Genomic DNA, 27,620 nt, shown 5'->3' on the forward strand with positions numbered 1-27,620 from the left:
CAATGTTTACATAGTTGTGACTGGCGATATGGCGGAAAATACGCCAGAGAGTGATCTGGGCAGTATAGAATGTTTTCAGAATTATACTGCGCCCGAAGTTTTTATTCAGGGCTTGGCTGGCATAGTTGATCAACAGGATGTTGAAGCAATGATTAGAGCTCAGAAACAAATGTTGGTAGACAATAACACGTTTTTTTCCCCATTCGAATAATGTTTTAAATCAATTAAATGATTTGTTAACCAAAAATATTGTTTTGTTATAGGTTACAAAGATTTGAAAAGACAAATGAAATGCTGACAAACTGCAATGCTCTCTCAGTAACTAGACTGAAGTCTGCAGGGTCGGAATTCAAGAAACATACGCAGCTGCTGCTGGAGATGAAAAAAGACTTAGATAATATTTTTAAACGCATTAGAATTTTAAAAACTAAATTGAGTGCTCAGTATCCGCAGGCTTTTGCAGGTAAACATAACATAGTAAGATAGCTATACACGGTTGTAGCTAGTTAGACTGTAAGTTATGCAGAGCAATTTAGCCACAACACGAGATGATGCATGCCTTTAGTGGAATAAAATACCGTGAAGCCAAGTGTAGTTGCAACTCAGTTCTTTGTGAAACATTTCGCTAGTAATTTTGACAGTTAAACCAATATCCCGTGGGGTTAAAGTGACGTTGTTTAAATCAGTCTATAATGTTAGGGCAGCAGATGAAGCTACTTCGTGATATAAGAAGCTGCGGTTCTTAGATATAATTTCAGGCCTGTGGAAAATCACAGATGAGCTGTTTGTATGTAAACATACACAAACGTGAAGTTGATTTCAGCATTTAGAGTGAAGTGTTTGTAAGTTTTATATGATTAAAGGCAATTATGTTATTTGTAGTTTTGTGCTTCGTGCAGTTCAGTTGAGATATGACAAATGTGCAAGTATCCTCTATTTGAAGTCATTCTTTGTGTTTGACTGTAATGAAATAATGTACAAGAAAAACGGAACATCACAATGATACAAGAACCTTATCTCATGAACTTGAGCCAGTTCAGTAAGTGTTTTGAATAGATTTACCACTTTGGTATTAGTTTCTATTTACATTCCTGCTTTAGATCTAGTACTGTGAACCATGAGTGAACCTGTTCTTGATCATTGATAGAGAGTGGGAAGCAGTGTCCATTGTGTTGACTATGATGGTGAGAGAAGTGATGTAGAGGGAGCAGACACCCTCTGCCCTGCCCCCCCTCCCCCCTTCGGCCAAGAATATTTGGCTTTTTTATTAGCAAGAGTTACTACTGGGATGGAACAGAAATAGTTTCATCACTTATTTTTTGCACTTTCATACTTGACTGTAGTCTGGGGTCAAGGCAAGCATCCAGTTCCACCTGTCTGTCTGCTTTGAACTGTGCTGTTTTTGTGTTGTGTTATGTGATGTCATTGTAGCGTGGTGTTTTTGAATTGGGTTGTGTTTGCAATGTGCATGTTGTAGTATTTGTTGGTGCCCTCTTGTGGTGGGTGTTCATGTTCAAAGATATTACATGTGCTATATGATTATTTGACTTTGTGTTATCATTTTGTGAAATAGTTGTTGAAAGAGAGTGCTGTGTCACAAGAGAGTTATGTTGATCTATTGTTTTGCCAGTTTATGCGTTTGTGTTACATATGATACGGGGTTCTTTTTTTGGGGGGAGGGGGGCTGAAATTTAATTTTGTTTTTCCTGTTTGACATGGATATGACGTGGAAAAGTTTTTAGTGATTTGCTCTGGGTTGTGCCAAGCAATGACATGACAAAGAGGATACATTTTTTGCTATGATTTAGCTTGATCTCTGACTGTGTGGTATCGCCTAGTTGTGTTAGTCAGTGGCTTTGGTTGGTAGTAATTTTGTTTGGTTTCTAATGCATTATTTATGGTCTGTTTCTTTTGGTGTATAGTTTGTTGCTTGAATTTTAATTGGTTAAGTGAGTGGGGGGTCTTTGGTTTTTGATTTGTGTGTGGGATTTTGGTATTCTTGGGTTCAGTTGAGCTTTACAGGTGAAGGGAATTTTGTGATACTGCATTTTGAAGTTGCATGTGTCGGATTTTGGTATTGATCTGTGGACAATATTTATTTTGGGATGGTGGTGTGTTTTCAACATCCCATGGTTGTCCCTTTAGTTTTGCTTTATTGCTTGAGGGAAATACTCTCAGATCATTTTTATTTTTGTTCATGTGTGTATTGTTGGTACATAGGAATCCTCCAGATACTCTTCAATACTCTTTTAGAGTAGGCATTGTTCCTGCTCAAGCACAGCTTACTTTGCCTTTAGATACCATCACAAAAGATCACTAGTATTACAAAGAATTTTTGAGATCAGTCCCATCTGTATTGGATGGAAAAATCCAGTGAGTATTTGTGCTGAAAGATACAGGTCCGCTCACAGGTGTATGCTGCAGTGTCCTTCTCTGTAGCATTCATGCAATTACAGAGCCACCAACATACTATTAGGCTCAACCAACTTCCCTGAAACTGCATGCAGACTTTGCGACAAGGATTGTTTACCTGGGAGATAATTGTACCATAGTTTATTTTCAATAGCAGACACACTGTTAGATTGCGCAAAAAGTAATTTTGGCCATAACTGGATATGGCAGGGGATAACAGTAGTGGTTGGGGTTCTGTTGCATGCAGTCATTGCACGCTAGGGGAGGTGCAGTTAAACAACTGAAGCCCATGCACAAGCAGAACATGCCAGCTACAGTTATTGAGAGTGCAAACGATCTTACTAACAGGTTGTGACAGTATGACCAATAATTTGACAAATCAGTAGTCTCTCATTAGAATACCGAATAAGAAAATCAGCAGCATATAAACAACGGAGATAGCAACTTCTAACGATGAAGCACGCAGTTCAGCAGATAATGGCAAACTAATGTGGCTCTCCATTCTGAACTTAGTTGTTAACATGCCCAGTACTGAGAACAACCATGTGTTTTTGCACTGGTGCCAAGTAATTTTGTGCAAGCTCTACCATTCTTCTAAAATTACTTCTCAGTTCACACTTATTCTGCAGGAAGTAACAGTTTCTGCATCAAATTGTTGCTTCTTGTGAACAAATGTTACGGGTTCTGTTTGAGCCAACAGATGCATGGATCCGAAATGACTGCCATTTTATGGTTGCCGAAAGCATCAAAGGCATGATCCAAAGGAATTCAGGCAGGCAATCAAAAACTGTTATTTCATAGTCATAGTTGTACCAAATTTAATGTGTGTTAAAACCAAAATCTGATTTTTTCTTCTGTATCAACCAAAAAATTCTTGGCCCAAGATATAGACCTCTAACTAGATGAAAAATACCTCTGGGTGACACTCTTCATGCAAACAAAATATAGAAATGTTCTAGCTCTGAAACAATTGAAGATTTATGTTGCTTTTTGTGTTTGGAAGAGTATAATTTTTCTGACAAATCTAATTTCAGTTTGTCAAACTTATTTTGTTATAGCTTTCCAAATAGAATTAAAAGATATTTTTAACTATTTCATACAGTAATACATTCTCAGAAAAGGAGTTACTGTTTTTAATTTTAACAGGTTTTTATGAACAGCTAAAATTTTTGCCAGACATTAAACCAGTTCCCATTGTCATGTTCTCTCACATTGATCTCATGAATTTAAAATCTGGTCTTTTTAAAGTTATCAACACATATCTTTCAGATGTCAAACACGCTGAAAGCAGTTAAAGTGTACTTACGGAGTAATAGGCTCTTCCATTCCATGCTTCTGTAGGCAATTTTTTTTCCATCAGTCATAGCCGATAAGTTTATATTATACAGGGTGATTCAAAAAGAATACCACAACTTTAAAAATGTGTATTTAATGAAAGAAACATAATATAACCTTCTGTTATACATCATTACAAAGAGTATTTAAAAAGGTTTTTTTTTCACTCAAAAACAAGTTCAGATATGTTCAATATGGCCCCCTCCAGAGACACGAGCAATATCAACCCGATACTCCAACTCGTTCCACACTCTCTGTAGCATATCAGGCGTAACAGTTTGGATAGCTGCTGTTATTTCTCGTTTCAAATCATCAATGGTGACTGGGAGAGGTGGCCGAAACACCATATCCTTAACATACCCCCATAAGAAAAAATCGCAGGGGCAGGGCCTCTTTGAGGCCAGTGATGAAGTGCTCTGTCACGGGCTGCCTGGCGGCCGATCCATCGCCTCGGGTAGTTGACGTTCAGGTAGTTACGGACAGATAAGTGCCAATGTGGTGGCGCTCCATCCTGCTGAAATATGAATTGTTGTGCTTCTTGTTCGAGCTGAGGGAACAGCCAATTCTCTAACATCTCCAGATACTGTAGTCCAGTTACAGTAGCACCTTCAAAGAAAAAGGGACCAAAAACTTTATTGGCTGAAATGGCGAACAAATGTACAACTAAATGAAACTTTATAGCTCCCTTAATTCGCCGACAGATAGTGCTTAGCTCTGCCTTTTGTCGTTGCAGAGTTTTAAATTCCTAAAGTTGTGGTATTCTTTTTGAATCACCATGTATATCTATTTGCTTTAGATTTGGAGACCAACAAGAAAGCAATCTGGTGACAGACTGACCTGTAACAAAGCCCAAAGCATGGTTAGGTTTGAATGTGACATTTTGTCATCTTGTTGAGATTAGGTGTTCTGCTTCTGATCCACATCTTACCTACATAGTATTTCAACATGGTCACTCGACACCTTCAACAGGTGTTCCCTGAGACTGGCTGACTGGGTCGTACATTTATACCTGGGTGGTTCCTGGAGTACCCTCAGCAGTCAACTTCAGTTTGGATATTCCTCATCGGTCCACACCCACGAAGCGCATTTCTGCACTGCTCCAGGTGTTTGTTATTCCGTTCACACCCATTGCGGCTGTCTCCAGTGGCAGCAGCTGCTTTTCCTGGTCTTCTACATGCTGCTGGAGTTCTGTATTACATTCATTTTTGCTGCAGAAGCCTCTTGCAATGGAGACCACCATACAGTTTTCCGTATTAGTTCTGCCCCTGTGCAGTCCCTGAGGTCTCCGGTTGTTAATGTTGTTCTATATAACTTCTGCACCTGTTGCATCCATCTCTTATGTGGCAGCCACTGCCACCTGGTGCTCCATATGTGGTTTGGTCCTGTCATTCATACCTGCTGTTACTGGAGTTGGGAACTTTTCTCTGGTGCTTCTGTAGCAGTTCAAACCCCGGAATTCACACACTGCTGAGTTGGTATCCTGCTTTCCAGTTGATTAGGTCTTCCACCATCTTGGTTTCAATTGAGTCTTTGATGACACTATCCCAATATCTGGGAGTTTGTTCCAGTATCCTGGTTCTATCATAATCCATAGTGTATTTGATTTCGATGGGCACCTAGAACACAGTTTCTATTTTGTCTTTCTTCAGGATTCTGCTGATCTTGACAGAGGTAGGTCCTGCGCACGGCAGAAAAGATATCTATCTTCCTGTTCTCTTCTTATTGTTCTTCTTGTGGAGTATTATGTTGTCTGGTGGCATGTAATGCTTTGCAGATGTCCCTAAGTGAATATCTATTGTCTGTGAAAATTAGTTGAAGACGCTGCTTAAAAATCACTTGTGTGACCATTCTGGAACATTGCTCAAGTGTGTAGGACTCATACTAGTTCAGACTAACAGGGGATATTGAATGTGTACAGAGAATGGCAGCACATATGGTCAAAGTTTGTTCGACCGTGATGCCGAAGAAACTGAACTGGGAGACTCTGGAAGACAGGCATGACCTCTCCCAAGAAATTGTACTAACAAAAGTTCCATGAACTGCCTTTAAATGATCACCCTAGGAATACAACCCCCTGTCCCCTATGCATCACTCACACAAGGATCATGAGGACAAGCTTAGAATAATTACAGCACGTAAAGAGGCATTCAAATAATCATTCTTCTTGTGATGTGTACATGAATGGAACAGGAAGAAACCCCAATAACTGGTACAATCGGACATACCCTCAGCCATGCACTTTGCAGTGGTTTGCAGAATATCACTGTAGATGTAGATGTTCTGATTCTGTTATTAAGCTGTCAGTCAGTCAGTGTCTAGGCTCCATGTAGAAGTGTTCTAACCACCCCAGTCTTCTGTGCTAATTGACAGCAGCTATTGGCCTGTAGATATGAGTCAGTGTGTGTTGGCTCTCGATACACATTAGCTGAAGGCCGTTGGCCTTACTTTTCACGAGGACTTCCAGGAATGGAAATTGATCATCTTTCTGTCCTCCCCCCATGAACCATGGACCTTGCCGTTGGTGGGGAGGCTTGCGTGCCTCAGCGATACAGATAGTCGTACCGTAGGTGCAACCATAACGGAGGGGTATCTGTTGAGAGGCCAGACAAACGTGTGGTTCCTGGAGAGGGGCAGCAGCCTTTTCAGTAGTTGCAAGGGCAACAGTCTGGATGATTGACTGATCTGGCCTTGTAACAATAACCAAAACGGCCTTGCTGTGCTGGTACTGCGAACGGCTGAAAGCAAGGGGAAACTACAGCCATAATTTTTCCCGAGGGCATGCAACTTTACTGTATGACTAAATGGTGATGGCGTCCTCTTGGGTAAAATATTCCGGAGGTAAAATAGTCCCCCATTCGGATCTCCGGGCGGGATCTACTCAAGAGGATGTCGTTATCAGGAGAAAGAAAAAGCGTGGAATGTCAGATCCCTTAATCGGGCAGGTAGGTTAGAAAATTTAAAAAGGGAAATGGATAGGTTAAAGTTGGGGTTGGGAATTAGTGAAGTTCGGTGGCAGGAGGAACAAGACTTCTGGTCAGGTGACTACAGGGTTATAAACACAAAATCAAATAGTGGTAATGCAGGAGTAGGTTTAATAATGAATAGGAAAATAGGAATGCGGGTAAGCTACTACAAACAGCATAGTGAACACATTATTGTGGCCAAGATAGATACGAAGCCCACACCTACTACAGTAGTACAAGTTTATATGCCAACTAGCTCTGCAGATGATGAAGAAATTGAAGAAATGTATGATGAAATAAAAGAAATTATTCAGGTAGTGAAGGGTGATGAAAATTTAATAGTCATGGGTGACGAATTCGGTAGTAGGAAAAGGTAGAGAAGGAAACGTAGTAGGTGAATATGGATTGGGGCTAAGAAATGAAAGAGCAAGCCGCCTGGTAGAATTTTGCACAGAGCACAACTTAATCATAGCTAACACTTGTTTCAAGAATCATAAAAGAAGGCTGTATACATGGAAGAAGCCTGGAGATACTGACAGGTTTCAGATAGATTATATAATGATAAGACAGAGATTTAGGAACCAGGCTTTAAATTGTAAGACATTTCCAGGGGCAGATGTGGACTCTGACCACAATCTATTGGTTATGACCTGTAGATCAAAACTGAAGAAACTACAAAAAGGTGGGAATTTAAGGAGATGGGACCTGGATAAACTGAAAGAACCAGAGGTTGTACAGTGTTTCAGGGAGAGCATAAGGGAACAATTGACAGGAATGGAGGAAAGAAATACAGTAGAAGAAGAATGGGTAGCTTTGAGGGACGAAGTAGTGAGGGCAGCAGAGGATCAAGTAGGTAAAAAGACGAGGGCTAGTAGCAATCCTTGGATAACAGAAGAAATATTGAATTTAATTGATGAAAGAAGGAAATATAAAAATGCAGTAAATGAAGCAGGCAAAAAGCAATACAAACGTCTCAAAAATGAGATTGACAGGAAGTGCAAAATGCTTAAGCAGGGATGGCTAGAGGACAAATGTAAGGATGTAGAGGTGTATATCACTAGGGGTAAGGTAGATACTGCCTACAGGAAAATTAAAGAGACCTTTGGAGATAAGAGAACCACTTGTATGAACATCAAGAGCTCAGATGGAAACCCAGTTCTAACCAAAGAAGGGAAAGCAGAAAGGTGGAAGGAGTATATAGAGGGCCTATACAAGGGTGATGTACTTGAGGACAGTATTATGGAAATGGAAGAGGATGTAGGTGAAGATGAAATGGGAGATACGATACTGCGTGAAGAGTTTGACAGAGCACTGAAAGACCTGAGTCGAAACAAGGCCCCCGGAGTAGACAACATACCATTGGAACTACTGATGGCCTTGGGAGAGCCAGTCCTGACAAAACTCTACTATCTGGTGAGCAAGATGTATGAAACAGGCGAAATACTCTCAGACTTCAAGAAGAATATAATAGTTCCAATCCCAAAGAAAGCAGGTGTTGACAGATGTGAAAATTACCAAACTATCAGTTTAATAAGTCACAGCTGCAAAATACTAACGCGAATTCTTTACAGACGAATGGAAAAACTAGTAGAAGCCGACCTCGGGGAAGATCAGTTTGGATTCCGTAGAAACACTGGAACACGTGAGGCAATACTGATCCTACGACTTATCTTAGAAGCTAGATTAAGGAAGGGCATACCTATGTTTCTAGCATTTGTGGACTTAGAGACAGCTTTTGACAATGTTGACTGGAATACTCTCTTTCAAATTCTGAAGGTGGCAGGGGTAAAATACAGGGAGCGAAAGGCTATTTACAATTTGTACAGAAACCAGATGGCAGTTATATGAGTCGAAGGACATGAAAGGGAAGCAGTGGTCGGGAAGGGAGTGAGACAGGGTTGTAGTCTCTCCCCGATGTTATTCAATCTGTATATTGAGCAAGCAGTGAAGGAAACAAAAGAAAAATTCGGAGTAGGCATTAAAATCCATGGAGAAGAAATAAAAACTGAGGTTTGCTGATGACATTGTAATTCTGTCAGAGACAGCAAAGGACATGGAAGAGCAGTTGAACGGAATGGATAGTGTCTTGAAAGGAGGATATAAGATGAACATTAACAAAAGCAAAACTAGGATAATGGAATGTAGTCGAATTAAGTCGAGTGATGCTGAGGGAATTAGATTAGGAAATGAGACACTTAAAGTAGTAAAGGAGTTTTGCTATTTGGGAACTAAAATAACTGATGATGGTCGAAGTAGAGAGGATATAAAATGTAGACTGGCAATGGCAAGGAAAGCGTTTCTGAAGAAGAGAAATTTGTTAACATCAAGTATAGATTTAAGTGTCAGGAAGTCGTTTCTGAAAGTATTTGTATGGAGTGTAGCCATGTATGGAAGTGAAACATGGACAATAAATAATTTGGACAAGAAGAGAATAGAAGCTTTCGAAATGTGGTGCTACAGAAGAATGCTGAAGATTAGATGGGTAGATCACATAACTAATGAGGAGGTATTGAATAGAATTGGGGAGAAGGGAAATTTGTGGCACAACTTGACCAGAGGAAGGGATCGGTGGGTAGGACATGTTCTGAGGCATCAAGGGATCACCAATTTAGTATTTGAGGGCAGCGTGGAGGGTAAAAATCGTAGAGGGAGACCAAGAGATGAATACAGTAAGCAGATTCAGAAGGATGTAGGTTGCAGTAGGTACTGGGAGATGAAGAAGCTTGCACAGGATAGAGTAGCATGGAGAGCTGCATCAAACTAGTCTCAGGACTGAAGACCACAACAACAACATCTTTCTGTACCTCCACAGTGAACTTCATGTTGGGATGTCATGAGTTCAGATGGTCCAAGGGTCTTTACCGAACCTGGGGCCAGATGACAAACATGTCATCCACATAACTGAAGAACTCAATGGCTGGTTGATAGCAGTTGCAAGGGCCTCATTCTCAAATTTCTCCATAAAGAGAGTGGCCATTACCAGAGGCAAGCAACTATCCATTGCCACTCCTCCAGTCTCCTTATAGAATTGGCCTCCACATGGAAATCTTTGCTGGATCATTTCATCATTTTTTAAATAAGGATGAAAAGATCCAGCAAACCTGTCACTGATCAAAAAGTTTGTCCTGGAGTGGTAACCTGGTGAACAGACACCATGTACTAACTGACCCTGATGTCTGCATCTGAGGTACACAAGTTTTTTGAGAAGTGTCTGCAGATGTGGTGCATGCGCTTTGCCACATGTGGTGCTAACGTCCCCACAAGGTAAGTGGCTGTTGGGTAGGTGGCTGCACTATGTGGCTGCACCAATGTTGCTCATGATGGGATACATTGGTACACTTTCTATGTGGGACATTGGTAACCCATATATTCTGGGTCATGCTGGTTGGTTTTTCTGTGCACCCTATTGGTGAAGTTACATTCTAGTGGATTATTAGCAGGGTCCTCTAGAAGTAGTTTGTTGGGAAGATGTGGATTATTGACAGAATACCCAATCTCAATGAGATAATGAAACACCAGGAAAGTTGAAGAGATTATATGTGACAATTTGGTTGAGAGTCGGCAAAGCCTTGAGATCTCTATGTGGAAAAATAATATCCTAAATTAATGTTTAGTGTAGCCTGGGATACAAATTTTTGTCAATGCAGTAACCTACATACAGGTGTTGTTTTTTATTTTCCTGAAAATTCTGTTGATGTGGTTAAAGTCTAACTTAATAGAACAAAATACCAGCTGATCTTATTTACAAACCATACAAAATTACACATGAACGTTTTGATTAGGTACCAACAACTGACTTAAACTTCATCATGTTCACTTTCCATCATTCATCATGCCAACAGTTAGCCACAGTAGTATGCAGCTGTGATTCACCACACCACACATGTTCCAAAGGATAATACTTTTCAACACTACTTAGAAATGAAATTAGCAGTTCAACAAACTAATTGTGTTAGAGTGACTGAACATTGTGAGCTGGAAGTGAGTCCATATGTTAGTGTTGCTGTCTTGTAGTTGGAAATCTGTATTCAGTGGGCAGATCACAATATTTCATTTAACTCACAACTGATATTTATAAACTCTGCAATATATTAGTTGTGCCATATACACAGATCACAAACATTCTTTTTTTATAGCTTGTGAATCTGAATGTTTTGCTTCTTCTGAGATCTTGGTTGGACAAATGAAATTCCTTAGTCCTTAAAATTCATACAATGTGAGTATGCCCATTTACTTTGCATCCAGCCATGAATTTTCTCAATTCCTTTGACAAGGGTAGTGTTGAGCATTCTTCTGCTTTTTGCTGGCTGTATTCAGCTTCCAGTTTGGGTGACAGGAGGAGGAGGTCTGTTGATGTGTGTGACTTCATTACTTATCTAAAATTCTCAGTACTCTGAACTGCAGCTGTACTTGGACTGGGAAGTTTGTTTTGTAGGGTGATGCTCCAGCGGACCACCTACATCATTGCTAAGCATCTTCTTGTGCTGAATAACACAATATACCCATTTTACTGGCACAGGTGACCATGAATTCAAACAGTTGAAAGAAGTTTTTTTAAGTGAGTAAGGGCATCATCAGAAATAATGAGCTGTTAATGCAGGTATAGAAATTTTTTGTGTATGACTGACAATTCATCTTCCGAGTCATATCCTCTGTCGTTCCATTGTACTTCTTGTGGTAGTCGCAGACCAGTTCTCAGCAAAATCACCGTGAAGTTGTTCAACTTCTGCATGGCCTTTCACTTCTGTAATATGTTGCTGCAGTTTCTTCAGATGTTGGTGTTGATGCATTCACTGTCCTTTTGCCAAGTTTGTCAATGAAGGTATCAATGGTGAAAGTTTTATGAAGACTTTATTCTCCTTCAGTGTTCCATATGCAACTTGAGAAGACTCATTTATGTGTTATATTTGTCTCACAGACTGTGAATAAGATTAGTCACCTGTTCCTAGGGCTGTTACCACATTCCTTAAATGAACTAGATTCATTCCACATGACATCTTACTAATGACTTGATACATCCAACAAAGGCACCGTATGTCTCGGCTTGAAGGAAGTTCTTGTTCTTAAAAGTTACCATGCATATTTCATAATTTACGCTTCTTTCTTGGGCTGAGGTGTTATTTAGGGGGTCCATGTTCACACAATTTGAAGTCACAGTGCAGCTATGTAATTTTAAAGTGTCACAGATGTTACAAGAAATTAGTTTGAGGAATGAGACAAGTTCACACATTAATGTGGAACCAGGAGCTAACAAAAAATGGAGAAGGGCAGAGGAATGATAAAAATGCAAATAATGAAGGATGGAGCTGGACAGGGAGAGGAAAAGGATAAAAAATGCCAATAGATAACATACCCCATTGTCCACATTATATGGTACTGTCTGGACCTTAACAGCAGAATCACAATTCAACTCCATGCTGTTGCACCCTGAATTGTGGAATGGTCTTCCCAAAATGAGTGTAATTAAAAGCACATCTGACCTGCAAAATCCCATGTCTGTCCTTATGGCATAACTTTAATTTCTCAACTTTACATATAGTTTCATATTCTTTTGAAAGATTCAGCTTAAAGCTTGTTCCAGGCATCTACTTACAAACTGGTCTTGTCCTGACTCTTGCATCTTCTATCCAACTAGAGATAGGCCTTCTCTATGGTTAAAAAGCTTTTATAAATTGACTTTTCTGTAACTAGTACTCTTTATGTATCTACAAAACAACTGTTAACTCATATGAGTGGCCTCAGCCAAACTTTTGTGGCATGACAACTAAGCCACCAAGCTGCAGAGCATGTTATTCAGCACAATGTGGGAAACTTCATACCTACTTCACTGCTCCTGCCACATGTGTCTCCATCCCTAACACTAGCTTTCATGAATTATTCACATGTTCCTCTAATATATCCTTTGGTTGAACAAACCTCTGGGTTAGAATCTTTGCTAGTTCCTGCCCTCCAACAGCCACAGACTCTTGTCATTCCCTTGCTTATGTTTGTTATCACCACTTCTCTTCCAACATCTTGGGCTAGCTTTAGACATTTAAAATCCATATCAATCCCCATGACAGCAGAAATAAAATGAATTCAAAGTGTGGGGCTGTAACATGTCTGTATGAAAGTGTTCATAGGTGATCAGGAAACTGAAATTGGGCTCATTGGAATAAAATGTGGTAAGAGATTACACCAAGCACAGAAACGTATAGATGGCCAGTCTTCATTCACTCCATAAGTGAATGGAATAAGACAGAAAATATCTAGTATCGTATTCATGCATTGGCTTCTTCCCCATCTTGCATCCCTCTGGGGTTTCTCAACTCCTTTTTTGTTTAAGTGCGTGGTGAGCATGGGGCCCCCAGTTATTGCAGCACTTACTTCCTCTCCTGTACGCAACCTCGCATCCTCCTGGTTTTACTCTCTTTCTTGTATTGGTAGCCTTTGATATTGATTCAGCTATTCCCTAGCTGTGCTTTCCTTTCTCGGAATATTCATTCATTTACTTTACGTTTGGTCCTTTCCTGGGTTTGACCTTCATTTTCTGAACTTTTTTCTGTAGTGTGGACTTCATGGGGAAGAACATTTTAAATAGTTGTTTATGCATGCAAATCTTAGAGATCACCTGTGCACAATACCTAAATAGACTTGTTTATGCACTTCAAAGCCAACGTAGTAGTCAATCTGACATAATGGGGTCATCATATACGCTTTCAGTCGAGCCCCCTGAAAACACTAGGTCTCCTCTCAGGGGACACTGTCTTACTTTTAGCACCAGGTGGGTAGATGAGTTTGCATGCCTCAATAACACTGACAGCTTTGGTGGTAGTAAAGCTACTGGCAGTCTCACCCAAGCTGGACAGGCCTTAGTGAAGGGGCCTGACGACATGTATCCCACAACTTAGGGAAGGGTGGACTGTGTTTTTGCCAGGAAGCCCCAAAAGCAGTGGTTGGATACAATAGGTTTACCAAGCTGGGGCCTGGCCAGCACCACCAGACCTATTCTGTTGTAAACTCAGAGCATACTTCAAAAACTATCGTTAAGCGTGGCAGTGGAACATTGTGTATTTCGGAGGATGGGGGCCTTAGCTTCACTGCCTGGAATGTGAGGAAGATACACACCTGTATGACAAACACCTCAACCTCAATGTGTGCTATGTGCTGATAAGGTGAAAGGCTGTTAAGATAAAAAACCTAGTGGGCAACCTCTGTGGTTCTGTCCTTGATAACTTAATTCTCCTGGAAATTCCTCCTTATGCCAAAACCACTTGGTTGGTGTGTTTTTTGACATTGAAAAAGTATATGACACCACTTGGAGCTACAATACCCTTCACCAATTTTATGAATGAGAATTACATGGACATCTGCCATCTCTTATCCAATCATTTCTTGAGGATCAATGCTTTCAATATTTTTGGTGATGACTTGGGCGATTGCGGGTTCCCTCAAGGCAGTGTACTCAGTGTCACATTGTTTGCAACTGCTATTAGTGGCATCTCCTCTGCAGTCAGGACCCCTATTAAATGCTCTTTGTTTGTGGATGATTTAGGAGTCTTCTACTCTTCCCCCCCAGATCTCACAATGACAATAAGGCAACTACAGCTGACCATGAGGAGGCTGGAAGCTTAGGCCTATAACACTGGCTTTAGGTTCTCACCAGTGAAGACCAAGTGTGTCAGTTTTAACTGTACTCATTGAAGTTTAACCAACCACAATGGGGAAAAATATTTTACATTTTAAAGACACTGCATTTTTTGAGCCTACTGTTGGACTCCAAATTAACCTGTCTGCCACACCTGAAAGACTTGTGGACAAATTTCTGTCTTCCAGCAGTTTTACAGGGCAGTTGTCAGATCATGGTTAGATTACGGCAGTGTGATTTATGGATCACCCTGTATTTCGTATCTTATGATATACGTTGTCCACCATGAGGGTATTGAGATATCGACTGGAGGATTTCAGAGCCTGGTGAACCACTACTCTGGAGTCAATGGCTCCTCCTCCTCAGCAGGCCCTGAAAAACTTGTGTTGCCTCAGCCTTTGGCATTTAGTGTGGTAGTTCACTTCAACTTTGAGTTGTTGTTCAGGAATAGGCCTCATGTGATGTAGCTATTTGCTACTGACTGTCTCAAGACTCTGGCTATGTATTACCTCTGAAAACAGCCTGAGATGGAACAAACTGCTGCCTCGGTGTCTTCAGAAAACTAAAGTGATTTTAAGCTTGACTGAGAACAAGAAAACTTTTACTCCAGACAACGTTTTTATAATTCTATTTTCTTCAATTTTAAGTACTTACCACATTTCTGCCCGCAACTCGTGGTCTTGCGGTAGCGTTCTTGCTTACCGCGCACAGGGACCCAGGTTCGATTCCCGGCGGGGCAAGGAATTTTTCCTGCCTCGAGATGACTGGGTGTTGTTGTGAGGAAGGCAATGGCAAACCACCTCCACTAGGACCTTGCCTAGTACGGCAGTGCCCGGGTCTCCCGCATCGTCCCCCAACGCTCCTCGGAGTATGGGACCTCATCATCATCATCACCACATTTCTATCACTGCTCATACAGCCCCCTGTGTTTCAGTTGCTGTTCCTGATAGGGTTTACAATGTGCACTTTCTGGGACAGTTTACAAATTATGATGTGGAGTTGTGGGACAGCTTTCATAATCCCTTCCCCTGTAAGAATGACATGTTGAACTTTACATTAGGGTGCTGGTGATCAAGCTGTTGAGTGCTCTACATCCAAAATCATAATAGTAATCATCAATAACACAGGCATCACATTGCCAACGCCTTAGCTGCTTGCTCCCCACACGTACCAAAGACTAAATGACTCTCACTGTAGCACAAGGGCTCTTGGCAATGGCCATCATACCCGGTCACTTTTGCTGTGGCTAGGTAGCACCCATGGGGAGAGCCCTTGATTAGAGTTGATGGACGTTTTTCAACATGAAACACACATGATTTGGCCCTCTCATAAGACAGGTCTAGACATTTCAATGTGAACTCATAATCCTACTATTTTCCCTACCCTGGCCACCCCACAGAGAGAGGGACAAGCCAGATGTCTGGGAGCAAAATAATTTATTCAATATTGGTACGTAATTGAATTGATGGGGGGGATACTTTTACTGTGACAATAACCATTAATTTTTATGGAAGATACTGAAGATAGATTTGGAGAAATTGACTTTGGGAAAAATGCTCAATGTATTGCTACTGATTACATCATCCTCTGCTGCACAAACTATAAATCTTCAGGCCATGATTGTCAAGGTGTCATACCAGTGACCCTTGTCCCGCACAAAACTGAATCTGGTCCAAGGAATCAACTTCCACAGGGATTGTACATTCCCGATAAGGAACTATGGATTAATTTTGAATGGCAAGGCACACATTTGTCTGACGCATCCAAAAAGGTCCCAAGGATAATTGAACAGGCACAGGCACATTTATCTTAGCCTTAGAAAGAAGTGTGCTCCTGGAAAAATTTAGAGTTATGGTGTACACGTGTGTCTTGAATCCATACATCCCATCACCAATGAGGTGCTTCTGATGCTTAAGTTTGTCATCTTACTGCATAGCGGACCAAAAATGTGGCATAACACCATACTCAATGTTCACCAGTTTGCCCAGTCTTCAAGAAAGAAAAGACAATACAGAAGTATAAACGTATAAGCACATAATGTTTATTTACAGTATATATGATGACTAATTTACACAAAACTCACAATCGTCATTCCACTACCTCAGTTTCTTCCAAACTAGTTCTCCCCCCGCACTTGTCTCTTGTGGTTCTTGTTGCATAATTTTCAGGAACCACTTCCCACACCCGACCAGAGAAGCAACTTCCTTCTCCAATGCCTACTGGTGATAGGGCTCTTTCTTAGGACACGTCTCCCCGGAATCCCACAGATCATAGGCCTGATGCTAGCCAGCAGTTGAAGGACCCAAGCTGCCCACTCTTCACTTATTCCATGCACATCACGGATAGGCCCATGGAAGCAGACTATAAGGAATCAACTGTTGGCTTACTGTGGATTGCATTGAAATTAAAAGATATTTTGCTATGTTCTTAATAATAGTGTGTGTGAAGGAGAGAAAAAAAGAGAATTCAACAGAATTGGTCAAAGAGTGCTGTTTTAGAAACTCTCATTTAGAAAGGCAGACAAATTGAGCAAAATAAGACCTGGTTCTTAATTTTTCTGTGAAGTGGGTAGCTCTTCCAGAACACATTGTCAAATATTATATTTAATATATGTAGTTCCATGTTATTTACTGGCACCTGATGTAAGGTTGCTTCTTTTATGCCAGTAGTCATTATATAGGTCTATATATTTGGACTATTTCTTTGCAAATCCAGGGCTGTTGTAGTTAATCTTTGTCAGCGATATCATCCTCAATAACTGATCACCTGTATTTTGTTGTAAAATGCCACACTACTGTCACTGTCTGTAGTAGAAGTTTTGAAAACATTTTGTGGGGATATGTCCGTAATATTTACGAACATTTCAGTGTGTGGATGTGACCAAGAATAACTTGTAACTGAGTGTGGTACAAAGAGATAATAAGAATCAGTCACGAGCCTGGCCTGTGCTGTGTGTTGTCGGGTATATCACAAGTTGCAGTAGTTGTACCATGGGGCAGTACAGTGAAGTTTACGTTTTGCCTGGCTGACGTACCATGAGCCGAGCCTGTGCAGCTTAATTTCACCTGACCAACGTACTGTGGGCAAGACCCATGAAATTTACATTTTCCCCACCTGACATACCACAGATCAGGCTTGTGAATTGCATGTGGTTGTAGGTTAAGGGGTTAAATTGTATTTGGCTCAGTGGTGTCTCCCCTTCGCAGTGGTGAAACAATACCAGTATTCCATTCCTTAAACTCTGCAAAACCCCAGCTTCTATTGACAATTACTGGGTGACTGGCCTCACCAAACTGCTTGGAAGGACAATTGTCTGCTAATTATGCTGGGTTCCTGAATCTTTGCACCTTTTGTCCCTCTATCACTGTGATTTCAGGGAGGGGCTCTCCACAACAGACCATCTGATTAGGTTGGAAATGGCAGTCTGTGACAGGCTTTTTCCAAACATGGGTACATCATTAGAGGTTGTTGATACAATACAGCCCGGCACCATCATTTTTATTTACTCTCCATGACAGGCCTGCCAAGGCTCCCTTCAATTTTTATTAGTCCGTTTTTTTTTTTATCAAACTTCTGGTTCTGGATTCAAGTTGTGCTTCACTCAGCTCTCCATGGGTCCAAGAGAATGGCATCAACAGGCTGGTTACACCTGCACTGTATGAATAAGATTTTTGCATTTGGTACTGCTCCCACTCTGTAGCTTCGGCTGAATGCCACCTCCAAGGTGCCATCCAGCAGGCTTCTGTTTGGATCCTGTCCCATGGTTTCCAGTTCTCTAGTGCAAAAACTTTGTTCTCGCATTTTGTCATCGTATCATAGTCTAGCTTGGCCCAGAATTCACATGGGTACATACTGCTTGGATGGTGCTGCAGTCCTTATTTTGGAACTCATCTTCACTGCCCCCTATTCAACAACTAAAGACTAACTGCATGCAAAATCCAAACACACTCTGCTTCCTTTCCCCCTCCTCTTGGGATGCATATTGCACGATCCTCCTTTGTATCTGTGGCCCAGTTCCACTTGGACAGTGTTTGCCAGTTCTGGTTTGGTCAGGCCTAGTCCATCATTATGGAGTTCAACTGGCCACTGGCACCTTCTAGACTAGTCTTGTAGACAGTCTCCTTGACTAAGTGGGGATCTCCCCTCTTCAGTTCCAATGGTACCAACTCTTGCTCACCTATGCATTCCCCATTCTACACATTTTTCAGAATGTAAAACAGTCCAGGTTGCAAAATTATTTATTTCAATAAGATGTGGCACCATCAGAGTGTTTAAAAGTACGTGGATGTAAAACCGATCCACCACTAGTCTTGCAGAATGAGATATGGGCATTAATCACACCAGCAAAGTTCACCATGGCAGCACAGAATAGGACTATCCTTAAAGAAGTATAAATGTGGTATCAGCTGTGCTTGGCACAAAAGGTCCATTTTGTATTCACAAAGACAAGACTATGATTGTCATATCTGTGCAAACACTAAATGGACATTTTGTTTCAAGCATAGTCGATACTGCTTTTATACAGTTATTGGCATTGATACAATTAACTGTCAGTAGTACAGCTCAAAAAGAGACTCATCACGTGTTGAGTTAAAGTATCCATATGTTTCAAAACTTGATAAGGCTTCTCTTACACTGCCCCATGGACATGCAGACCGAGAGCAGATATTCCATTTCAAAGCACCATATTAGGATAAGACAAGGCAGCTATGACGGAAAGATTTTTAAATGATTTTGACTGTAGGGATGCTTTGGGACAATACTTCCATTTTCTTTCTGTGCCCATTGACTCCCAGTTCATTAGGTATGTTTGAGAGTCCACAAATCTTCAGAGTAGAAGAGACAAAGTTTTGTGGATTATGGTTACTATTATCGAATTACCAATGTGCATATTTGTATAAAGGAAAAAAATGGCCATACCCCATCCAAGATTAAAATTTATTGTGGTTTTATACTGACCTTTTTGGTATGGTAGTATAAAAAAAGGAAACAATTCATATGCCACCATGGCTTTGTTCTTTACGAGTATCAGGATTTTATTGTTTTTTGGTGACTTTTTAGGTATTAACAATTAAATTGTTCAATTGAAATTCTTATGAATAATTTATTAAAAACACGAACCTATTCTTACAATATGTAGAAATCATCAGAGTATTCTGAACTCTTAACTTGAGCAAAATCTTGGATAGTCTTATAAAAGCGCCATTCATCTTCTCCAACAACTGTCAGATTTGTCAAGCCCTGCACCTTCTTCAAGCAGACAGCACAAATAATGCACAATTTGTTGAATTATGGATTGATCTTGTACTGATATGGTACTTATAGCAACATAATAAAAGAACGAAAGGAACAAGCACTAGAACCCTTTCACAGTCTTGCTGATTGGAGATTCAAAGGGAGAAGATTAACTGTTGAACAAAAAGAAAGTGCAGAAAACAGGCTAGTAGAGATGCATCCAGAAAGAATTATATATTTAGGATTGCTGTCTGACTAAGCATTTTGGCAGGAAAACTATCAAAGGCTGAAGGAACTGTGACCCATGGGTGTCACGGCTGCCTGCTCATTGCAGGTAGGACTCACAAGAACACACCTGCCACCAGAGGCTTTGTCTGAGGAGGAGAATAGGGACAAGACTACTCCGGTGGCCCAGAACCAGCACTCACTGAATGTCTATGATGACAGGTAGCGATCCTGGGGAATGACTAACCCTATACCATGATCATTCAGTGAGAACTGTAATGCGCATTAACATGGACCACCACCTTATTTCATCTTGTGCAATTTGCATTGCTCTACAACAAACACACTTCACTGATAGCCATTCCTCAATGCTCTGTGGTTAATGTGCATTGTGTTGGAATGGTGCTGGCTGTGACAGGGGCATATGGAGGGGTCCTGTACATTGGTTCGCACGTATGTCGTCAGTGAGTTGATCCCCCATCATAACACATTCGAAGCAGTAACGGTAAGAAGTGCAAGCAATGTTTTCATACCTCCATAGGCCGCTAACTAATCCTACAAGTACCCTCCTCCTCCCCCTCTTTTCTCCTAGTTGCGGGATACCACTGCACACCACCATCTGTGGGGGAGTACCACTTCCTGTTGTAGCCACCCTGTACTTGTCTGCTCATGGCACCTTTTCAGCTGTTTAGATAATATTCTCTTATTACATTCTCACGGCTTCACTGCATTAGTTACTATGTGACAATATTCAGGACAGTGGCCGTGTGTGTTCTTTGCCATTGGCAAATGAGTCAACTACCACACTGAGTGCTTCAAAGAGCCAGCTGGTAGTTGTGTGTCTCTGCTGTTACATCCTCTTCCCCCCCCCCCCCCCCCAAATCAGATTGCATTCACATGGTCGTTCAACACACCTCAAATGTGATCACCAACACCTCCAGAACTTTTATTCCCCTTTCTAGAGGTCCCCTCTACTGGCCATTCAGTGCCATGGTGGACCAAAAACTTTGTAATAGCTGTTCAGAATTGCCAAAGAGCCCTACAGTGTTTCAACTAACAGCCTTTGCGGACCAATGTTACCACAGCCAGTGAGCTCACTCCTGCTGGGATAAGCAGCAGCCAGCAGCATGTCGTGCTTTTTAACCTCACTTATTTGTTTCATAGTTTAATTCACAAATTTTTGGCTTATTATAGTATTTGAGAGTTGTAGCAACGCATTTTAGTACCTGTATAGTGTAAATTCGCATAGTCCTGAGTCATCTGTTCGTTTTGAATGGATTCTGTGGGAATTGGCCACCATTCGTCAACAGCTGGAAGCTGTGTGGGCCGTGGTATACAGGCTCCAGGCTGTTGCCCTGGGCCACAGTGACATTGGGACACCCAAAGCGAGTGTTTTGGACACCTGTGGAACCTGTAGATCGTCTGGCATCTCCGATGCCACTGCGCCCTCAGCTTCAGATGTCCCTGCCGATCGACACTTGCGTAAGTGATTGGCGAACCGTAGTGGGGTCGCGAATCCCTGGAAGGAAGGCGGAAGTTGACACTTGGCCACGAGGCTGTACCCTTACGCCTCTGTAACAGGTTTGAGGTACTGCCCACTGCTAAAAGTACTGAGGCCAGAAAGGGCGGCCCCGCCTGTTGCGGTAGTGGCCCGGACAAGTGCAGAGGGTGGGATTGCATGTCATTGGAAGCTCCAATGTTAGGGTGATGGAGCCCCTTAGGGATATGACAGCTAAGGATGGGAAGAAAGCCAATGTGCACTCTGTGTGCATACCAAGGGGAAGTCATCCAAGATGTGGAAAGGGTCCCTTGCTGTGGATCGGAAGAGATTATCTCTGGTTTCTGGTGGCTATCTGAGTTGATGAAGGCAGAGCTCACCATCTGCAGCATCGTCGACAGGACCGATTGCGGACCTTCGGCACAGACCCGAGTGGAGGGTCTGAAGCAAAGGCTCAGACAGTTCTGCAACCATGTAGGCTGCAGATTCCTCGACTTGTGCCATAGGGTGGTGGGGTTTCGGGTTCCGCTAAATAGGTCAGGTGTCCACTACACATGGGTAGCAGAAGCTGTGTGGCATGGACTGGGCGGTTTTTTTAGGTTAGACAGTATCAGTCTCAGGAAATATCAAAAAGGGGCTCAGGGCAAAAAATCACAAGAATCGACCAAGCAACAGTCTGTATTGTAGTTGTAAATTGTTGTAGCTGTGTTGGAAAAGTACTGGAGCTTCAAGCACTGATAGAAAGCACTGAAGCTGAAATCATTATAGGAACAGAAAGCTGGCTAAAGCCCAAGATAAATTAAATAAAGTAGATGGTGGTGGGTTTCTGTCTGCTGGTAGTAGTTTATCTTGTAGTGAAGTTGAAATAGTTCCTGTGGGTAGAGGTTATACTCAACAGCCATACGAAAATAATTGGCTCCTATCGACCACCCGACTCAGATGATATAATAGCTGAACGGTTCAAAGACAACTTGAATATCATTACAAATAAGTACCCCACTCATTCAGTTGGTTGGTTGAGACTTCAGTCTACCTTCGATTTCTTGGCGAAAATACATGTTCAAAGCCAGTGGTAGACAGAAAACATCTTCAGAAATTGTACTAAATGCTTTCTCTGAGAATTACTTCGAACAATTAGCCCACACGAATTGTGAATGGTTGCGAAAACAAACTTTACCTCTTAGCCCCAAATAATCCTGATCTAATAGAGAGTGTCATGACGGATACAGGGGTTGGTGAACACTTGGTCATTGTAGCAAGGCTCAAAATCCTATCACCCAAAACCACTAAAAATAAACACAAAATATAGCTATTTAAAACAGCAGATAAAAATTCACTTGATGCCTTCCTAAGGGTGAGTCTCCATTCCTTCCAAGCTAATTATGTAAGTGTAGACCCAATAGGTAGCTTCATACCTCATAAGTTAAGAGACAGGACTGATCCACCATGGTACACAGAACACTGTTGCAGAAGCAATGAAAAAAGCATGCCAAATTCAGAAGAACGCAAAATCCCCACGGAAGCTCGAAAGTTAGTGTGGATGTGAATGCAAGATGCTTTTAATAGTTTACACAATGAAACATTGTCTCAGAATATAGTAGAAAACCCAAAGAGATTCTGGTCGTATGTAAAGTACACCAGTGGCAAAAAACAGTCAAGACTGTTACTGCACAATAGCGATGGAAATGTTACCGATGAAAACTAAAATCACTTAAGAAAGGCAAGGTCCAGATGGTATACCAATCAGGTTCCTTTCAGAGTATGCAGACACAATAGCACCTTTCTTAGCAATCATACACAACCACTCACTTGACAAAAGTGTCTGTTCCTAAAGACTGGGAAGTAGCACAAGTCGCACCAATGTTCAAGAAATAGGAGTAACCCATATCACTGACCTCAATTTGCAGTAGGATTTTGGAGCATATACTGTACCGTAACATTATGAATCACCCTGAAGAAAATGACTTAATACATAACCAATACGGATTCAGAAAATATTGTTGTTGTGCAATACAGCTAGCTCTTTATTCCCATGAAGTAATGAGTGCTGTCAACAAGGGATCTCAGATCAATTGCATATTCCTAGATTTCCAAAAGGCTTTTTGATTCCGTACCTCACAAGCAACTATTAATCAAATTGTGCGCATATGGAATATCGACTCAGTTGTGTGACTGAATTCGTGATTTCCTCTCAGAGAGGTCACAGTTCGTAGTGATAGCACTTCGTTCTACTTGATGACTTACCGTCTACCTGGCCATCTGCTGTTCCTGATTTACATAAATGATCTAGGTGATAATCTGAGCAGCCCCCTTAGATTGTTTGCAGATGAGGCTGTAATTTACCGTCTAGTAAAATCATCAGACAGTGAAATCCAATTACAAAATGATCTAGGGAATTTTTGTATGGTGTGAAAAGTGGCAATTGATACTAAACAAAGAAAAGTGCAATGTCATCCACATGGGCACTACAAGAAATCAGATTAATTTCGGGTATACGATAAATCGCACAAATCTAAGGGCTGTCAATTCGACTAAATACCTAGGAATTAGAATTACGATCAACTTAACTTGGAAAGACCACATAGATAATATTGTGGGGAAGGCGAAACAAAGACTGCGCTTTGCTGACAGAACACTTAGAAGATGCAATAAACCCACAGCCTACATTACACTTGCCAATCCTCTGCTGGAATATTGCTGCACAGTGTGGGATCCTTACCAAGTAGGAGTGACGGAGGACATTGAAAAAATGTAAAGAAGGGCAGCTAGTTTCGTGTTATCGCACAGTAAGGGTGAGAGTGTCAATGATACAATACTTCAGTTGGGATGACAGTCATTAAAACAAAGGCAGTTTTCTTTGTGGCAAGATCTATTTACAAAATTTCGATCACCAACTTTCTCTTCCGAATGCGAAAATGGTAGAGAAGTAGTATGAAAATGGTTCAATGAACCCTCTGCCAGGAACGTAAGTGTGAATTGCAGAGTAACCACGGAGCTGTAGATGTTTAACTGAACACAGTAAGAAGGAAAGCTGGGAGTGCTGTCTCACATCTCTGGGAACATATGCCTCTTCATCTCAAGTATGTGCCCGGTCCATAGTATTCTTGCCATCAGCAATCAAAACTGTTCTGGGTCTTGTGGTTTGGGGGTGGACTTTATCGATGTGTCAGTTCTTGCTGACACTGACACCAGTGACATCCTCTTCTCCTTTCTGTTACATAAATGACAAGTTGACGATGTCCCCATAAGTTTACCCCCCAGCCAAGCCGAATCATATAAGGAACCTTTCACTGACAGAATGTCCGCCCCTGGTAGCTGAGTGGTCAGCGTGATGGAATGTCAATCCTAAGGGCCCGGGTTCGATTTCCAGCTGGTCAAGTCGCCGAAGTGGTGTCAAATCGAAAGACTTGCACCAGGCGAACGGTCTACCTGACCGGAGGCCCTAGTCACACGACTGACAGAATTGCCTCAGGCTCTTGCCTCATCTCGCAATACAGCTCCAGGCCCGGACTCTCCAATAATCCAACATCTATATACTACTCAAAGGCTTCATCTACTCATGATCTTTACTGTGTTTGGCTTGAAGGTGTCTTCCCTTCATGATGGCGAGCCATCCTAACCTGTAAGCCAGGCAGAAACAGTGTGTCTGTCTACAGCTACCAACCAATTAGCCTCATCAGCTTTATCTGAAAACTGTATGAAATTATGCTGGGTTCTCATCTTGGTGTCCCTTGTTCTGCCACCATGGTTTGTGGGAGGGATGAGCCACAACCAGACCATTTGGTCTGGTTGGAAACAGCAATCCTACAGGCTTTTTCAAAATGCCAGCACCTCATCACAGTAGTTATTGACCTACAGAACACATGACAAGGCTTGATGTCATCACATTTTTCTTATCTTCAGTGAGTGCGGCTTTCAAGGCTCTACCAATTTTTGTATCACTGGTTGTTTAGAGTTCACCTAGCTCTCCATGGTCCAAGAGAATGGTGTCCCACGGGGTTCTGTCCTAAGTATCACAATCTTCCTTAGAGACATCAGTGTGCTAGTGCCCTCTGTTGGACCACTTGTCACCCCTGCACTGTTTGTCTCTGCTGAATGGCAGCTCCAAGCCACAATCCAATGGATCTCTGGTTGGACAGTTTCCCATAGTTTCCAATTCTCTCCTGCCAAAGGGCAGATGCATTTCCGTCACACTATGGTCCAGCCTGACCCGGAACTAAGCACTTAGACGTTATTGCACAGTCCTGTTTTTTGCCTCACTTTTGATAAAAAAAAGCTGTGTAGGGTGCACCTATTCAACTGGAGACTAGTTGTATGTGCAAGCTTAACACATTACTTCCTTGCCCACATCTCTTGGTGTAGGTGTTGTGCTAATCTTCTCTGTATTTACAGGGCCCTGTCTCATCCTGACTGGACTATAGTTTTTAGGTTCATGGCTCTGTTATGCCTGTGGCTTTGAAATTTAGACCCAGTCCATGATCATGGAGTTTATTTGGCCACTGACTACTCCCATAGTGTGTTCCAGTGGTACCAGCTCTTTGTGTCCCTAAGCAATTGCCTGTCAATTCCCTTACATGCTATGTGTCCCACGCTTTTCACATATGAGGACTGTCGACATGATACCTGCCCTCTAGTGGGATTACCAGTTGGACTGTGTCTTGCAGTGATCCTGATAGACAGCTGCATCTCCTCCTCGCAATGTGCTCCATGTTTTCTATGCACTTTGGTTTAGTCAAGTCACCCTGTAAAGACTCACTACAAATGATGGACAAAAATGTTGGTTTAACTCTCAAAAAGATTTTATTCAAAGTGTGCATATTTTAGTTCATATGTTGTAACTGACAAGTGAGCTATATTACCAGTAAGTATCTGAATAAATGTAATTGATATTTGTGTAACTCACTTAAGTGGAGACACATGAAGTTATAGTTCTCATTTGCCTTATGTGGACTGTTGCAGCTGCAGCTGAACAGCAAACTGCTCAGAATCAGAACATAAATAAGTCTACGTACCTGAAAGATCCTGAACATTTACCTGATGTTGGAAGTTTGTCTGAGCCTGGAGATACATGCTCCAGTAGTTTTGCTGACCATGGTGAGGTACAATAATTTTCCTTGTATTTCAATTGTGGCTTATGACCATCTTTTTTGTTCTTAATATTTGTAATATTTGCAGACGATGATGAGGATGAAGAGACACACAGAAGAGAACGGATAAGGAGAGGCAACAGTTCTTCTACAGATAGTGCCAATGGAAACAGTAACAATGACACATCACCATGCACGTCTGATACAGGATGATTTATGCTATATGTTGCAAGAAATATTTTTCTAATGGCTTCAATCTGTTAACGAGAACATCTACTCTTTTTGGATCAAGTCACATATTAAATGTATATTCTGTGTTACTGGAGCTATGAAGAACGAAAGGGCATTACATTCTAGTCAATTTTTATTGTACATACTAAATAATATAATAAAATGTGTGAAGTTTTTCTGCCATTCCAAAATAATAAAATATAATGCAACTCCACAAAGCAAACATATGTGAAGTAAGATGTATTAACACCTGCAAGCACTATATAACACTTGTTCTGACAGATGAAAATGAGTACCCAACAAAATTGAAGTCTGTTGTGTGTGAGGAGCAAGTTAGACTAAAACTGGAGAGCCGAACAGTGCCATGTTGAAAGGACTATGTAAGTAAAATGAATGATATTGTACCTGTGCCACAACACACACAATAGTTCTTTAGATAAATTTATGCAAAGAGTGAAAACCAAATTATTTCTAACTTCCTTTGTGTGTTTATTGCTGTTCTTACATTTCATATAGTTCACTACAAAAACATTGGCAAAATTGCTTATTTGTGGAAGAATCTGAAAAAAAGGCTAACAAGTACAAATATTTTTGGAATTTTTGGGCAATTTCTTCATTGGAATAAATCTGTATTGGACAGTAAGGAAAGAAGGGGCTGTGATATATCAGAGATTTAAATTCCAGAACAATAATATCATTGTTACCAGCCTGGTACAAGCCTTCCAAACTGACTACTTCTGTGATTTGTAAGTCAATTTTCCTGCTGTTTCATTCAAGGAACAGCTCATTTGGCCACACACATTTAAGACTTATCCCTGAAAAAATCTGAGATGGCTGCTGGGACATTCATCACTGGCCAATAATGCTAGTCATTTAAAATGCAGAGGTTGCCAGCACAATGTGTCAAAACAGGTAGGGAAGCAAAATATACATACAAAACATAAGAGGTTTGAGTTTGGGAAACCAAGGTGACAGAACATGGAGAAAAGGATACTAGTTTTATGAAT

At 41.3% G+C, this 27,620-nt stretch overlaps 1 protein-coding gene across 2 annotated transcripts; it reads left to right on the plus strand.

The window, feature by feature from the left end:
- On the plus strand, positions 1 to 26,789 carry LOC124802894 (kxDL motif-containing protein CG10681). 2 transcript variants are annotated; one of them, XM_047263955.1, is made up of 4 exons: positions 1 to 171; positions 264 to 463; positions 26,255 to 26,394; positions 26,471 to 26,789. In XM_047263955.1, the coding sequence occupies exons 1-4, from the start codon at positions 29 to 31 to the stop codon at positions 26,510 to 26,512; spliced, it is 525 nt and encodes a 174-aa protein (XP_047119911.1). In that variant the 5' UTR covers positions 1 to 28; the 3' UTR covers positions 26,513 to 26,789. The 2 variants fall into 2 exon arrangements, with proteins under 2 accessions (XP_047119911.1, XP_047119910.1); XM_047263954.1 differs by having other exon boundaries at positions 26,255 to 26,389.
- The last annotated feature ends 831 nt before the right edge of the window (positions 26,790 to 27,620 follow it).

Source organism: Schistocerca piceifrons, chromosome 6 (genome assembly GCF_021461385.2).
Source record: "Schistocerca piceifrons isolate TAMUIC-IGC-003096 chromosome 6, iqSchPice1.1, whole genome shotgun sequence".
Taxonomy (NCBI): domain Eukaryota; kingdom Metazoa; phylum Arthropoda; class Insecta; order Orthoptera; family Acrididae; genus Schistocerca; species Schistocerca piceifrons.